This window comes from Monodelphis domestica, chromosome 7 (genome assembly GCF_027887165.1).
Source record: "Monodelphis domestica isolate mMonDom1 chromosome 7, mMonDom1.pri, whole genome shotgun sequence".
In the NCBI taxonomy this organism is placed as follows: Eukaryota; Metazoa; Chordata; class Mammalia; order Didelphimorphia; family Didelphidae; genus Monodelphis; species Monodelphis domestica.
In genome coordinates, this window is record NC_077233.1 from 189,407,101 (window position 1) to 189,423,952 (window position 16,852).

General features: G+C 41.1%; 1 protein-coding gene across 3 annotated transcripts in view; it reads right to left on the reverse strand.

Annotated features, from left to right (window-relative positions):
• The window catches only part of MYH11 (myosin heavy chain 11), a 134,361-nt gene that overhangs the window by 5,220 nt on the left and 112,289 nt on the right, over positions 1-16,852 (reverse strand). For all 3 annotated transcript variants that reach the window (XM_001366001.5, XM_001365941.5, XM_007498607.3), the window contains 12 exons: positions 13,715-13,819; positions 13,472-13,624; positions 12,876-13,124; positions 9,428-9,640; positions 8,522-8,734; positions 6,445-6,606; positions 5,834-5,962; positions 5,353-5,441; positions 4,376-4,499; positions 3,140-3,348; positions 1,567-1,675; positions 1,309-1,481 (listed from right to left, as the gene is read on the reverse strand). In XM_001366001.5, coding sequence (XP_001366038.1) covers positions 1,309-1,481; positions 1,567-1,675; positions 3,140-3,348; positions 4,376-4,499; positions 5,353-5,441; positions 5,834-5,962; positions 6,445-6,606; positions 8,522-8,734; positions 9,428-9,640; positions 12,876-13,124; positions 13,472-13,624; positions 13,715-13,819 — 1,928 coding nt within the window. The remainder of the gene's footprint in view (positions 1-1,308; positions 1,482-1,566; positions 1,676-3,139; positions 3,349-4,375; positions 4,500-5,352; positions 5,442-5,833; positions 5,963-6,444; positions 6,607-8,521; positions 8,735-9,427; positions 9,641-12,875; positions 13,125-13,471; positions 13,625-13,714; positions 13,820-16,852) is intronic.

Sequence of the window (16,852 nt, forward strand, 5' to 3'; positions counted from 1 at the left end):
TGAATCAGCATTGATGGTGGTGTGAGGGGATGACTAAAAAATGGCTAACCATCCATGGGCACGTGGTCTTTATTTTGTATCTTCTTTATTTCTTGATTTCTAATGATCATTAATAAACCCCATAAATATAATATTTTATTATTAGAGATATAAATTTAATTTTTATACCCCTGTCAACCCATCCTCCTCCAAGATCTTTCAGCGACCTGCAATATTGAACTGGTCCCAGGATACTATTTTACTGCTAGCAGGTGTTGCCTGTGTTCTGTGACATGGTTGGATATTCTTTTTAGCTAGTTATCTTGAAGGCATAGATGAGAGCCATAATTCAGAGGCTCCCCTGGAGGAAGCACAAACTGCATTAGGTATTTTGGTCCCTTGTGAAAGAGGGATCTTGCAGATCTCTACAAATGGGTCCGATGGTCTCAGGCCCTTTGACTACTGAGAGCTCTTGCTGTGGATGTAATTCTTCTGTGATACATTTTCTTTTCCTACTAGAGAAGAAAGAATGGGAGGAAATTTTTTCTTTAAAGTATTAGAATGAATTAAGAAGTCATGGGAGGGGCATCCAGGTGGCTCAGTGGATGGAGAGCCAGACCTAGAAATAGGAGATCCTGGGTTCAAATCTGACCCCAGACACCTCCTAGCTGTGTGTCCCTGGGCAAGTCATATACCCCCCTTGCCTAGCCTTTATTGCTTTTCTGCATTGGAACCAATATGTAGTATTGATTCTAAGACAGAAGGTAAGGGTTTGGGAGGGAAAAAAAGAGGTCACGGAGAGGAGACATAGTTTTCATTGACTTTCAGCTAATTGTGGAAATTTCAGAAAGAGGTCTGAGTGATGAGTCATAGTCCTGTTTCCCACCCATATTTCCTTTCTTGAAACTATCCTACCTGTACCCTGGGACAGCTAGGTGGGGCAGTGGAGAGAATACCAGGCCTGGAGACAAGAAGACCCATCTTCCTGAGTTCAAATCTGGCCTTGGACACTTATTAGCTGTGTGACCCTGGGAAAGTCTCTTAATCCTAGCTGCCTCAGTTTCCTCATCTTTCACATTGGCTGGGGAAAGAAATGGCAAACTATTCCAGTAACTTTGCCCCAAAAAACCCCAATAAAGTTACAAAGAGTTGGACATGACTTGAAAACAAGTGAACACCAACAAAAATTCTTACTCTAGGCTTCAACAGGGTGAATCTGTGACCTTGCCTGGGTTTTTTGCTCTACCAGACTGCTTACCAATCAAATAAAATTTCTCAATCTGGGAAGGTCTCCTTGGAAGCCCCTAAAACTCCTTCCTTGGACCTTACCTGAGTTTGCTCTTGAGAGCATTCACCTCTCGACCCATGGCCTCATTGCTCTCAGTGGCCTCGTCCAATTCTCTTTGGAGCTTCCTGCGGTTAGCATTGATGCGCTGAGATTCTTCTTCTGCCTCCTCCAGTTGTCTCTTCAGCTGCTTCACCCTCGTGTTCCCTTTCTCAGCCTGGAAAGGAGAGGCAGAGGTCAGGAGAGGACAAAGAACACGGCACTAAAGCGGTCTGGAAGGAGACCACCTGCCCAATTGTTACCTGTTCTTTGTATTGCTCGGCTAGCTTCCTTTCGTCTTCCACTTGCAACATGACTTCTTTCAACTTCTTGTCCTTCTGGCGTAATGTCTTGGTAGCTGCCTGTTTTTCCCTGCAATCAGCAGAGAAACAAACAGGTTTACTGAGTGCCTTCTCGTGTAAAGCTGTTAGTCTTAGAAGAAAGAGAGGAAGACAGGCCAAACACAAGAGTCTGCAGTCTAGCAGCAAGACATGAGATGGCTCCAGCTCAAAGGAGATGCTTCCCTCCTGGGGGCAGCTAGAAGGCTAGGTGGACAGAGCTCTAGGCCTGGAGTTAGCAAGACTCAAGTTCAAATCCAGCCTCACATACTTAGTAGCTGTGGGGCCCTGGGCAAGTCACTTAACTCAGTTTGCCTCAATTTCCTTTTCTATAAAATGAGATGGAGAAGGAAATGGCAAACTGAAAATCCCAAGTGGGGTCACAAAGAGTCAGATATGCGTAAACAAGAACAATGATCATCTCCATTATGGAAGGCAGCGAGGTGGTTCAGTGGATAAAGTACTGAATCTGGAGTCCGGAAGACCTGTGTTCAAATCCAGCCTCAAATGCTTATTGTGTGATTCTAGGCAAGTCACTTAATCTCTGCTTGCCATAATCTACTGAAGAAGAAAATGGCAAACAACTCTTATTAACTCTGCCAAGAAAACCCCATGGACAGCGCTGGCTTGCTACAGTCCATGGGTCAAAGGAGTTGGACATGACTGAACTGGTGAGAAATGCAGAGGATGTTGGGTTTGGGGGAGGGGTGGGTTTGGGTGCTGTTATTTGTTCCTGGTTTACATTTAAATGACTTCAACAAATAGCAGAACTAAGAACTAACCAAATATGCTGAGACCTTTTACCTTAATTATCCATCATCAAAGAGGGGCTGCTTTTACTTCATGATTATCTTCTTTTGTAATTCTTTACAGTGCCTACTCCTTACCATTAACCTTTCATGAAGACTCTGGAAAAATAGTCCTGAATGGGAAAATGCCTTTGTCTGGTGGAAGATAGCTAGTATCCTCATTAAAGGATGACTCACACAACTTCACATTACGGTTATCACAGTCCTCTAATGCCTAGGATTGAGAAGACGAGGCCTGCCTTTCCCTGCCTCTAAGTCAGGACCCTTTCACTGGGTTTGGGGGCTGTAAAAATGGACTAGAATCCAGGACTTCAATCCCCAGAAGCCCTTGCTCCACTTCCCCAAAATGCTTTGTAATCTCACTGAATTCTCACCTGGGCGGAGAGCAAAATCATTATTTAAAGGGTCTCCGCCCACGGCAGGGTCTCTTCTCTTCCTGTCTCCGCTGGCAAACAGACACGTCTCATGATGTGAGTGAAATTTGGGTGGGCCTTGTGGCCCACCTAGCACGGGCTTCTCTTGCTTGTATTTTCTTTAACCCTTGACCTTTAATAAACCTCATAAAAATAATACTCCTTGCAGAGAGAAACACATTTCTACCTGCCCCAGTTTCCCTAATTTTTAATCTTTACAGGGCCAGAGCTGAGGAGTTTAATGGCCTGAAAGTGTGTGTGCAGGTGCTCTGGTACCTGGCTTCCTGTTCCACTTGCTCCTCCAGCTGGGCGATCTTGGACTCCAAGGCAGCGATGGTCGCCTTGAACTTGGATTTGACAGCCCCCTCCATCTCCTGGAGTTTGCTCTTCAGCTCCTTGTTCTGCCTCTCCAGTTGCTGCCGGGCACTCTCGTTCTTTTGGGCTGTGCTGCGCTCTGCGGCCAGTTCATTGTTGAGCTGCTCCGCCTGGAGAGAAATGAAGGAGCAAGTTCAAGGGAAGACCTGTTAAACCTCACAAAGAAAGCAAGTCGAGCTTTTAATTTGAGTGACAGACAAGCCATCTGGACCAGAATACAGACTTCCATTGACTCACGTGCAAAGTAAAACTCAGACCTCTAGTTTCAGCCAGAGGATATGTGAAACGCTGCAGGGCACAGGATAGTCTTGGGGCTTTTTTGGTTAATGGTAATAATAGTAATAATAATGGCGATGACAATGATAATAGCATTTACATAGTGCTTTAATCTTTTATTATTAAGGTAGGGTCCCCTTATCCACGGTTTCGCTTTTTGTGGTTTCAATTATCCACAATCAACCCAAAGTGATAGAGAAGTGCCTGTGGTCGTGGTCTCTTCAGCTTCCATTTTCCCTCTTTTTAAGTGGGTTTTTGGGGAGGGTTGGGGTGGCCAAGGAGAGCCAAGCAAGGGGCAGGAGCAGAAAGTGAACACATATATATGGGGGTCACCAGGTGTTTGCTTAAATCTGTGGTTTCAGCCATCCACAGTATATTTTGGAATGGATCCCCCCTCAGATATGGAACCCTATCATATTTTTGGTTTATTTTTATTTTTATTATTTTTATTTATTTTATTTTATTATTTATTTTTATTTATTTTATTTAATATTTAATATTAAAAGAAATCATGAAATAGCATTTACATAGGGCTTTAAGGTTTGCAGAGTCCTTTTTATAAGTATCTTATTTTAGCCTTACAATTTGGGTGCTAGTGTTATATGCATTTTACAGGCAAGGAAACAGAGGCAAACAGAGGTTAAGTGACTTGCCCAGAGCCAAACAGTAAGTGTCTAAGGCAGGATATGAATGTGGGTCTTCCCAGCCTCAGGATCAGATCTACTATATCACCTAGCTGCTCCTATGAATGGTCACTAGTGACTGCAAATGTGGCTTCAGAGTCCTACTGTGTATCATTGCTCCTAGAATGTTGGGAAGGCCTCATTTCATCTATTTTAGGCACTCTTGTCAAACACTTACCTGCTGTGTGGCTTTCCTGAACCGGTCACTCATGGCCTCCATGTTGCCTTGTTCTTCTTCCAGTTCTTCCTCCAGTTGGGCAATTCGAGCCTCTAGGCGGCGCTTATCATCTTGCAGGGCATTTCTGAGCAACAGAGTGGTCACAGAACCATCAGCCAGATGTCAGCCAGAAATGTGGATAATGTAATACATAATTATGATATGATATGATATGATATGATATGATAAAGCATTTAAGCCTGAATGAGATTTTTGTCTTTCCTTTCCTTTATCATTTACCCACTTCTTATCATGCCCACTTCTTTGCTCCATGTCAACTCTCAAAAAACAAACAAAATGGAGCATCCACTACTAAAAAGTTCTGGATTTGAGATGCTGTGAAGTAACAATGTATATAAGCTCCATCTGGAGAGATTTTCTACTCTTAGATCCTCATCCCAACAACAAAAATTGGTTGAGAATTTCCATGTTTCGCATTACTGCCAGTCCAAATGCTGTTTCTAGCTAATTGGGCAGTGTTATTTAAAAACCAGGGAGTAAGTGTGAGCCTACTTTGCCCAAGTCAGTGATGGAAAACCTTTTAGAGACAGTGTGCCATGCTCCCACTCCACCCCTAGAGACCAAGTGGCTTGCCCTGCCCTCCCCAGAGATTGAGTAACACCCCCCCCCCCTCTACTACCTTATCCCAGGTAGGGAAGGAAGGAAGCACTCCCATTGGGCCACTGGGCAGAGGGGCAGATGAAGTGAAAAAAAAGTCCTTAGGTATAGTGGAGAGGGGAAATAGAGAAGCCCCAAGTCCCTCTGCTTTTCTAATAACAAACTCTGGTAAGCGATGGCTTGTGTGCCCACAGAGAGAACTCTGCATGACTTCTTTGGGGTGTGTACCATAGGTTCACCACCATGACCCACAGGCTTTTTGCAATAAAATGTTCCCAGCCCCCTTCTTCAAAGTCTGAATGTAAAGGCTGGTCACTTACCTCCCAGACACACTGCTGGCCAGCTCCTCAGTCAATTCATCTTTCTCTAGGTCAGCTTGTTTGCGTGCCCTCTCAGCAGCAGCCAAATCCTAGAGGATTAAGGGGAAAGAAGAATTTGCTATTTTCAGAAGAAGAGGAGACTCTTGTGTCATTTTCCTGAAACTCAGTCATGGATTCCCTTGTTCTTTGTCCAGTTGGGAGAATGAGTCCTACCCAAAGATTGCCAATGTCTACATCTTTAGAGAAAGTAGGCCAACCAAATTGGATTTACAAATAGCCATTTAACTTCTTCAGGGAGAAAAAGGCAATTTATGTCAGGGAAATAGAAAAGAACCTTGATTTCCTTAATCTTTTTATTTTCCTTAGAGAAAGATAGATAGGGAAAAGATTGATATGGGTAGAAGAATTTAGAATACTGATTTATAAACCTCTGGTTACTCCAACCCAACTTGAGGATTTACTTTTCTAAGTGAGATCTTACCTCCTGGAGTTGCATGAGGTCTGCTTCTAAGCTCTTGGCTTTCTTCTCATTCTCCTTGGCAGTGGCAAAGATCTCTTCTCTAGAGGCCCGGGCATCTTCCAACTCTCTTTGAAAGTCCTTCATCTGAGCCTGAATTGGTTCAACAAGAGTGGACAAAAGGAAAATTATATCCCCCCAGAATGACTCTGCTACTTTTATTTTTTTTAAACAAAGTTCCATTCTTTGGTTTCTCTTTAAGTACAAACCTAAATTTTACTCTTCTTACAAGGCACCCATGAAGCTACAGAACTCCTCAGGATGTTTTGGCTTTTAGCCTTGGACCCCAAAACTTGCAGGAGTCTCTTCTTTGGCTTTTTTCTGGGGGTCCCAGATTGACCTACTTTAGAAGATGAGCCTTAATGCGCCTTGGCTACAATTCATATCTGCTGCTTATTATGGAGTCATGCACACAGTAGACACCTAGTGCTTGTTAGCTGTCCAAATGGGCCATCTTACTTATGAGGCTCTAACATCAGAAAGACCTTTCCTGTCTTTTTCTCGATTCAGAGAATCACTGGATGTACCTGGATTGGTGCACCATGCCCAGTGCACCAAGGAGGAATTCCACCCACCTGGAGTTTGCGAAGTTGTTTAATAGCCTCCTCCCGCCCTTTGATGGCCGAGTCAGCCTGGAGCTCCAGATCTTTGATGTCCACTTCTAACTTCTTCTTGGCTGCAGCTGCCAGGGCCCGCTGTTTGCGCTCATCTTCTAGTTCTGTCTCATACTCATGAAGCTAATCAGGAAAAGGAGAGGTTGGTGTGCTACATGTTCTCTTTCTGGGACTTTAGCTCTCATCCCTGAGGGATGGGTTAAAGATGGCAGTCATGAGGGGGTGCCTCCAGGGAATGGGAGAGCTCAGGCAACAGAATCCCCAACTGCTTAGATAGAATTTCTGTTAAGTGCCAAGACTGGCTATAGGTGTTTAAATGAAACCCAAATACATGTAGAATAAAATAGGCAATGAGGTCCCTCAGGGGAATCTGAAATCGTCCTTGATATGATCTACTACCACTCCATCTCACCCTGAAGGGTGTGTGTTGGCAAATGTCTAACAATCTGCTCTTTTGTAACCCTCTCCCAAAATTTGAAAGACATTTTTTTAAACCCTTACCTTCTGTCTTTGAATTAATACTAAGAGTTGGGGCAGAAGAGTGGTAAGGCCTGGGTAATGGGAGTTAAGTGACTTGTTCAGGGATCACACAGATAGTGTCTGAGATCAGATTTGAACCCAGGACCTTCTGTCTCTAGACCTGGCTCTCAATTCATGACCAGATTTGAACCCAGGACTTTAAACTATGGGAACCTGCCATTTATTGATAAAATATTATAGGACTGTGATTAATGTTTGTGTCTGATTCCAGGAAAAGGGATAAAAACAAGGAGCACAGACTAAACCTGAATAGTGCCAATAGAGCACACAAGAAATATTAAAGTGTAGATACAAGGAAGTCCTACGACTTAAACATAAGTTAAGCGTCGCAACCTCGAGTCTCACTATTTAATAAGGTTATTTCATACCTTGTAATTCTCTGATCCGAGAATGCCTGTGTTCTATGTTTTATCAATAATGCTTCAATCTCATGTGGGCACATTATTGTTAATGGACATCCCAATACTAAATCAATGGTTTTTGTTACTAGTAATCTTAAGAAGGGAGGAGGAGGAACCTCCCATGCCAATGGGGTTCACATTCCAATAGACTATCAGTAAGAAATTTTCCAAGTATAAAATTTCCCAATGGTGAAATTTCCAACATTTATAAGTCTAAGGAATTTTAAGGTTTACAATCATGAGGAGAAGAGAGGCATGATCAGACCTGCATTTTAGGAAATCATTTTAGTGGCTGAATGGAGGATGAATTGGAGTGGGGAGAGAACTGAGGCAGATTGACCCACCAGCTATTCTAATAATCCAGGTGTGAGGTTGATTGATTAGTATCAATTCTAAGACAGAAGGTAAAAGTTTTTTAAAAAGAATTTATTTTGGAATATCCTGTTTTAGGTTGAATTCTATATTTTTACTTTTGTAAATCTTTAATTAAATATCTCATGATGGAATATTTCTTAGTATCTTAAATTTGGATGACTTTTCTTTATATTACTCTTATTATTTCCTTTTAATAGAAGTTTTACTTAATTTCCATATTATTGACAAGTATAGACATTCTAATATATGAACAAGAGCCTAAGAAAATGTGACAAAGGAGGTAAGAGTTTGAGGTTTAAAGCCCAGAAGACCGGGGTTCATTGACTAGTTAAACAATGCTGAATAAACTCTACTTTGCTCAGGCAATTCCTTGGGACATAGTGGATTGGGCATTGATTGTCCTGAGAGTTTAATGTGAGAATCACTATGGTAACTGTTGGCCTTGTATTCAACTATAAGAGACTGCCCATGTAAGATGAAACTAAAGAAAAGATCGCTGTAAATCCCTGTACATGTCTGTTAAGTACTATTAGCAAGTTAAGCTCTTCTCCAAATGATACACACAGACACAAACACGGACACACACAAATAGACGGATTGTAACTTAACGGTAACCCATATCATCCAGATAAAGTGAAATGAAGTATGTCCACATTAGATATTATTATTCATTATTATCATAAGGAACAAAGCTCCCTCTCCCTCCCCACCAGGAGCATTACCTGTTTCTGTAGCTGCCTTCTCTTCTCTTCATTTTGCTCATCCCTTGCTTGGAGATCTCTCTCAAACTGGCCCTTCAGGGCTTGCATGTTGACCTCCAGCCTCAGCTTGGCATCCTCAGTGGCCTGCAACTCATCCTCCAGCTCTTCCAATTGTGTCTTCATCTCTTCCATCTGGGTTTCCAGAGCTCGTTTGGACTTTTCTAGTTCGTGGACCTTGTGGACAGAATAAACGTTATTACTGGGACCATCCTTTGTCCAATGGGTCAGCTACATGGTACGATGGCTGGAGTGCTGGACTGGGAGTCAGGGAGACCCGAGTGTGAATCCTGCCTCAGATACTCACTCGCTGTGTGACCTGGGTAAGTCACCTAAGCTCTCTCATCCTTGGATTCCTCTTCTATAAAACAGGAATAATAACAGCTCCTACATCCCACATTTGCAAAGTCAAATGATGATCTACACATGTTAAAGAGCTATACAAACGCTATGGTATTATTATCATCGTTGTTATTATTACTTAACATAACAAAGATTACTCCTGAGTAACATTGCCTTTCATTTTTTTTTCTTGCTCAGAAATATTTATTTTTTTTTTTTGCCAGAAGCTAGCAGAGTATTCCTTTCCTCCCGAGGTCGCCAATCTTTATCTTTCACATTGGCTACAATCCTTTCTGTCTCTGATCCAGTTCCAGACATTCCTTCACCTCCTTAATATTACAATGACACAAAATGGTTGTAGCGATAAGTTTGGGTTCTGAGCTCAGCCCTTATTTCTTTTGATTCTACCCTGAATCTGCAGCCGGTCAAGTCTGGCAATTGTAGGCTTTGGTGGTAAGAAAGTAAATGGAGGGACCTTGCTGGAGACTGGCCCAACATGCATGAGAAGAGGGATTGTGGAAGACTCACATTTTTGCCCACGTCATCCTTGGAGCTAACCAAGTCTTCCATTTCAGCTTTGAGCATTTTGTTGGTTCTTTCAAGTTCTTCTTTGGATTCCAGAGCCTCCTCCAGAGCCCGGGCTAAGGATAAGGCTTTTGTTTCCTTCTCTCGAGCTTCCGCCTCTGCTCGGTCTCTTTCATCCGCATATTTGGAAGAGATGTTTTTCTCCTCTGCTAACAACTGCAAAACAGCAAAAAAAAATCACAGAGGTGAGTGCCAGCTGGAGATAAAGGCTTTGAAGGTGGTATTGGCACCTTTTCGTCCTCCTTTCTTAATCCTCAATGCAGAAAGCGCCCTATGTCTTATGTCCTGTAGAAATAATTTAATCATCCATGCAAGAAATTCAACATAATTCTGCTTTAGTTTTTCTCAGCTGACTGCATTAAAAGCCCTAAAGAGCTAAACTACTTTCTACATAGAATTTGAACATAAACCAATGATGGCTGATGCTGGTCAGAACATGGCGCTAGTGAGGTCATATCCAAATAAGAATTTAATCCTGTTACGGATCTGTTAACTTTGTTCTAGTTCTCTACCCACAAGGATCTGCCTCAAATAAAACACTCAGTCCCAAGGAGAACCGGGGGAGAGTGGAGATGATGGACACAAATCCATCTCTACCACCAGCAAAACTCAAAGAAAGCTCAACAACTATTGCTATTTGCATAATTTTTATCTGCAGAGAAAAAAGTATAATGTTTCATAGTAACACTTCATCTATCCACGGATCTAGCTACTGGAAAATTGAAGCTTCCAGGAGATAGCCAGAAGTAAGCAAATAAGTAAACCAATCAATCAATCAATAAACCCCAACAACAAAAAGCAAGTTTCTAACGTTCGTAATCCATGCACTGTACCAGATGGGCAAGGTGCAGGGTCAATGTTAGACCCTCAACTAAACACACACACAAATAGATTAGAAGCAGCAGGGGCACCTTGACAGTATGGAGAAGTGATAGCTAACAGGAGTAATAAGAGACTAAAATGAAAAAATAGGCAGAATCGGAAAAACCACAGAAGTTTGGGACTATTTAACATAAAAGGAAGCACACCAGAAAGCCTATTCATATTAGAGAACAATAGGAGATATGTGCTGTGTATGTGTGTCTGTCTGTATCCACGGGGCTAAGCAGTTAAAACACTGAGTTAAAGGTCTAAAGAATCTTAGTCCAACAAATTTAAATCTTATCGGGGCTATTATAGTGCTTTGCATTTTAAGAAGAGTCGGATGGTCAGAAATACCCATATTTCTGCCCACTTAGGGCATCTAGGTGGCACAGTGGATAGAGCGCTAGACTCAGAGACAGGAAGCCTTGAGTTCAAATATAGCCTCAAACACTTACAAGTTGTGTGACCGTAGGCACGTCACTTAACCCTGTTTGCTCCAGTTTCCTCAACTGTAAAATAGGGATAAATAATAGCATCTGCCTCCCAGGGTTGTTGTGAGGATCAAATGAGAAGATATTTGCAAAGCACTTAGGACAGTACCTTGCCCATAGTAGATGCTATATAAATACTTATAACCTTCCTTTCTCTTTCTTCTCCTCTCCCCTCCCCTTCCCACTTGCTCCCCTGCCATGAAATATGACTAATTTTGAGTTTTAAGATGGATTTGTAAAGCTCAAACAATGAACCTAAACCAAGAATTTGAAATTTCTATAGAAATAAGTAGGAAATTCCACCTTTAGATTAAAAAAAAAATCAACTTTCCTAGTTGAAAGTTGGGAAAACCATGGCTTAACAGCAATTTATGTTTAAACAGAAAAAAAAGACAGATTTTATTAGGCTGCAAGTTTGATATGAAGCAACCAGTGTAACACAGTTGCCAAAAAAACAAAACAAAACAAAAAAGAGGCTATCCAGAGAGTGATAACAACCAAATGGAAATTCAATTGCATTGTCATATGAGAAAAGATTAAGAGGATTGGAGAAGAGAAAATGTCAAAAGAAATATCTCATTTAAAAGGGCTGGACACAAATAAAAATGCATATTAAAACAATTCTCTAAGTTAACCTCATACCTGTCAAATTGGCAAAGAAGATAAAAAATAGAAATAGCATTGGACCAGCTGGAGGAAGGTGATTGTACTAATATACCTGGTGATAGAACTTTGAATTGGTCTAGCTGTTCCAGAAAATATGTTCCAGAAAAAAAAAATTCCAGAAAAGAATTATGCAAGAAAAATCACAATTTCATATTCTTAGATCCAGTCATTCTAGGCATATGTTATACCTCAAAGAGGACAAAGACAGAAATGCCCCATATATAATAAGATATTCATAATAGCACTTTTTTTTTTGCAGTAACAAAAATTGGAATGAAAATGAGTACCTATTGATCTGGGAATGATAGAAAAAATGTTGTATTCTGTGCCATAAAAACTGAGAAATTTTAGCAATTCAAAATATTTTGGGAAGACATATATGAGTAGCTGTAGAGTTTAAAAAAAGTCAGAATCAAGAGAATCAAATATAAAATGACCATAGTAATGTAAACAAAAATAACAGTAACAGTAGCTGAACTCTAATTATTCTGGGTCTCAGAGAAACAAATGAAAAAGACACTTTTCTCTCCTTTCTCTAGAAAAATGGAAGTCAGGGGATATAGAATTTTACAATTGTTGTCAGAAGTTTTTCCTTGGATAGTTTTACTTATTACTTTTCTGTGTTACAAAGAAGGATTCAATATGACTGTTGGATAATATATCTGGAAAAGACTTTAATATAAAAAGATATCAGAAGGACCATTAAAAAAATAAGGGATTAGATTTTATTTTGAATAAGATTAAAAAATAATAATTTTGGTACGTAAGTCATTTTGAGTTTTTCAGAATAGTGTGTGACATACACATATATACACATGCACAAATATTCTGTCAATGCTGAACAAATTTAGAAGCCCAGCAGTCAAAGTAATCCAACCAATGATACCATTTCCCATCTGGTTTCCTTGCCAAGAGAAGTTCACTATAAGGATAGATCCTTCTTTAGGTTCACTATCTGGTTTGTAGTTATAGTAGGTTAGTATCCCACAAATCAAGATTGTTCTGTGACCAGAAGTTAGGTAGAATTCACCCAGGAAAAATAGAGACCAGAAATACCTAGAACAGTAATGGAGAACCTTTTAAAGCCTGAGTGCCCAAACTACACCCTCACACCACATGTGAGCTGCCTCCCCTTACCCAGACAGGGGAGAGAGGAAGCATTCCCATTGGGCTGCTGGGTAGATGTGGGTGGGTGATGTGAAAAATATCCTCAGGCACATGTGGAGACAGGGAAGAAAGCAGTTCCCTCTGGCACATGTACCTTAGGTTCACCAACACAGACCTAGAGGAACTTCAAATGCTAACTTGACTCATTCAACTTATTACTATGCAAAACATCACAGGAAAGAAACAACAAGAATGGATTCTACCTGGTCAAACTTCTTTTGCTTCTTTTCCAAATTGGATACCAGTTGGCGCTGGTTGTCCAAGTCCACAACCAGGTCATCCAGTTCCTGCTGAAGTCTGTTCTTAGTCTTTTCCAATTTGTCATAAGATGCTGCCTTCTCCTCATATTGCTGGGTGAGACCTTCAATCTCTTTCTGGAGCTTCTTCTTGCCTTCTTCTAGGCCCTCCACAGTACTGGCAAAATCTTGTAGTTTCTTCTTTGAATCAGAGAGCTGAAATAATAGGAGATTCAGGTAAGAAGAAGGATGTACTAGTATAGTGTATCCTTAATTCTCTGACATGAGCCTATCTTGTGTTCTATCTATCCTTGTAAAATAGTAAAACCAAAATTACTTTTCTTGAAGACCTTCAGCCAGTGGAGAGATTGGAGCAGCTAATAACTAAACCAATGAACTAAACAACATAGTATAAGTTCTCAGTGTTCTCTATACCTTAAGATCTAATAAGAATTCAGGCATCTGAACTGAGTTGGGCCATGGGTACAGCATAGGTTCTTAGAACAAACCATTCTGCCTCTCTCCATGTTCTGCCTGTCCCTTGACTGGGATCAAGATGGCACCTGTATGTTAAGAGTTGAGATGTGACGTTCCAGATTTTGCTTGGCTTCTACTTCCTCATCCAGTTGGTCTTGTAGGCTATTCCTCTCATCCTCCAGCTGGCGAAGTTTGGTAGACACATTCAACTTCTGTCGTGTTTCTTCCTGGAGCAGCTCCTGTGAAAAGAACACACCAAGATCCCCTGCCATGAGGGCCTGTGTCTCAGCCCTGCTCCCATTCCCCAGCTGGTATGACACAATACTTACTTGGGTATCTTGTAGCTGGGATCCTAGGGATGCGACATCTTTGGCCAATTTAATGGTCTTCCCCTCTGCTTCATTCAGCATCCCAGTGACACTCTCCACTTCATTCTAAGGTCAAATTACACATAAGAGGAGAGGGATTGGTTATATGATTCAGTTGACAACCCTCCCTGACCATACACAAAAATAGCACTCTATTGGATGGAAAAGTCAAAATCTGTTACATCTTGAGGTCTCTGAGCTCTCATCTGAATCTGAGATCCCTAGAACACAGTCTCCCCTAAGAATCAATTGTAGAGCAAACCCATATTGACTGGGACTTATAGAACCTTCTCTAAGGAGAGCAGTCCATCTAAATTAAAGGTATACAAAAGAAGAAAAGACTGACTTGGATGATGGGTTCACCTTCACCAGAAGTCTTTACGCAAAGTTGGATGACTACTTAGTGGGTATGTTATAGAGCGGATTATTTTTTCAGGCATAGGTGAAGCAAATGCCTTCTGAGTTTCCTTCCAATTCTGAATTATGATGATAAGTTGGCCTTAAACACCGTACCAAGATAGGCACAAGCAAAGATGGATCTGTATCTGACCCATTCCATTTCTGTAATATGGGCACATGGTTGGACATTTGCCATGAGAGGAAAGACATATTCTTCCCTTTGGAAGATGTTTACTAGAAGGAGTTTGCAGTTTCCTATCCCCATACTTACTTCTCCATCTATTTGGAGATGCCTCAAGACAGGGAAGGTAAGTGCTCATCTTTAAGACCCTAACCTGTCATAAATTTCCTTTGTGTCACCATAGAGAAAACCATATTCCTAGGGATGCAGTGTCTTTGGCTAATTTGATGATCTCTACCTACACATTTCTGTAGTTCTGAGATAAACCGTTTTAATCTCCTTCCTAGAATTCATCTCATTTCATTCTCATTTGCACTGAGAGTTCAAATTAATAGTCTGTACCCAGATGAGAAGTTGCTTTTGTTATGATGATAAAATCAATCTTCTACTGAGCAATTAGTCTCCAAAGCACAGATGGAGAGCATTTCTTCCCTATGCTGAATAAAATATTAATAAGTCTTTCTATACTTTGCCATTCACAGAACAGTCAAATCAATGCAAATGATTCAAATTCCCTAGAAGAGAAGGATGAAGGGGAAATATAATAATGTTTTTAAGAATTATGAAATAGGTTGGTGATGCACTTCATTTCCACTGAGGGATCAAACTAGAGGAAATTGGCTGATTTTGCAATAGCAGAGACTGAGGTTAGCTATAAAAAACTTTCTGGGAGAGCCATGAGACTTCTGACTGGGTTATTTGGAGAGACTGAAGGAGTTCTTCTTTGGAAAGAGCTAAGAATCACAATCCCACCCCCCAAATCCATTGGCCCATTATGGACTAGGTGCAGAGTTGGGTGAGGCAGAAGTAGAAAATGTAGAGGGAGGTCGAATGAAAAGGACACGGGGATTTCAGGGGACCGAATGCTCAATACAAGTCCATAGAATGATAGAGCAGCCAAAGCTAATGTGATGTTAAGATGCACTGATAACAGGGACAGCTTAGAGAACAAAGGAGATTATAGAACCACTTCATTCTGCCCTGGACAGACCACACTTGGACAGTTCTACCTGCCACATTTAGGAAAGAGAATTGGTAAGCAAAGAGTATCATGAAGGGATTAGCAACTCTTCCATGGGATAGGGGATACAGTATCTTGAAGAGAGAAGAGAGGAGTCAGGGATGAGGCACGATCCCTCTCTCTTGGGATATTTGAAGAGTCATGCAGAGGATGGATAGACTTCTGACTTCCACACATCTCCCACCTCCACCACAGCAATTCAGAGAAGCAGATATGGACCCACTAAAAAAGTATCCTAACAATTAAAGCTGTCCCGAAGTGGAACAAGCTCTTTATCACTGAAAGTTTTCAAGTAGATGCTGGCTGACCACTTGGAATACTGTACAAAGAATTTCTGGTCCGCTAGGAGTTGTCCTAGACGACCTCAGAGGTCCCTGCCAACTCTGAGATGATACAGCACTAGCTGGTGAAGTAGATAAAGACCTGAGTCAGGAAGAACTGGGCTAAAAGTCAAGTCTCAGACCCTTACTAGCTGTGTAACCCTGAGTAAGTCACTTAACCTCTCTTTGTCTCAGCTTCCTCAACTGAAAAATGAGGCTCCTAATAACATCTTCCAGGGTGGTTGTGAGGATCCAATGAGAAAATATTTGTAAGGCACTTGTCATGGTGCCTGATGCACAGAAACTACTAGATAAATGTTAGCTATTACTATTATTGTTATCATTACCTCTGTTTCTTCAGCTGAAAAAAGGGGGGGGTATAATCCCACAAGAGGGATTGTAATAGCACCTACCTTGTTAGAATCAAAAGAAATAGTCATTGTAAAGCCCTTAGCACAGGGTCTGGCAATTTCCTTGGTTTCCTTATCTGTAAAATGGGGATAATAATAGCACCTCCTAATTATGCCTAAAGGGCTATAAAACAATGCCTACCCTTGGATCCAGTAATACCACTAGGAGGGCTGTATCCTGAAGAGATTTAAAAATGGGTGGGGGAGGACTTGCTTGGACAAAAATAATTGTAGCAGCTCTTTTTGTGGTGGTAAAGAATTGGAGATTAAGGAATTGTCCATCCATTGGGGAATGGCTGAACAAATTGTGGCATATGTTGGTGATGGAATACTATTGTGCTGTAAGGAATGATAAACAGGAGGATTTCAGGAAAGACCTGAACGGATGCAGAGTGAAATCAGCAGAACCGGGAGAACATCGTCCACCGTAACAGCAATAGTGTGGAATGATCAAATGTCCCAGCAATACAGTGATCCAGGACAATTCTGGGGACTTAGGACAAAGGATGCTGTCCACCCCCAGAGAGAGAACTGTGGGCATCGGAATGCAGATGAAAGCGTAGGATTTTTCAATGGTTTACTTAGGTTTATGTTTGGGGGTTATGATTTTATAAGATTAGTCACCAAAAATGAACAATACGGAAATGTTTTACATGAAAATACATGTATAATACAGAAAAAAATAGCATCTCCTGGGGTTGTCATAAGGATGCCATGAGATAATATTCAATGCTGGCTACTATTGCTATTATAATGATGTGATTTTTA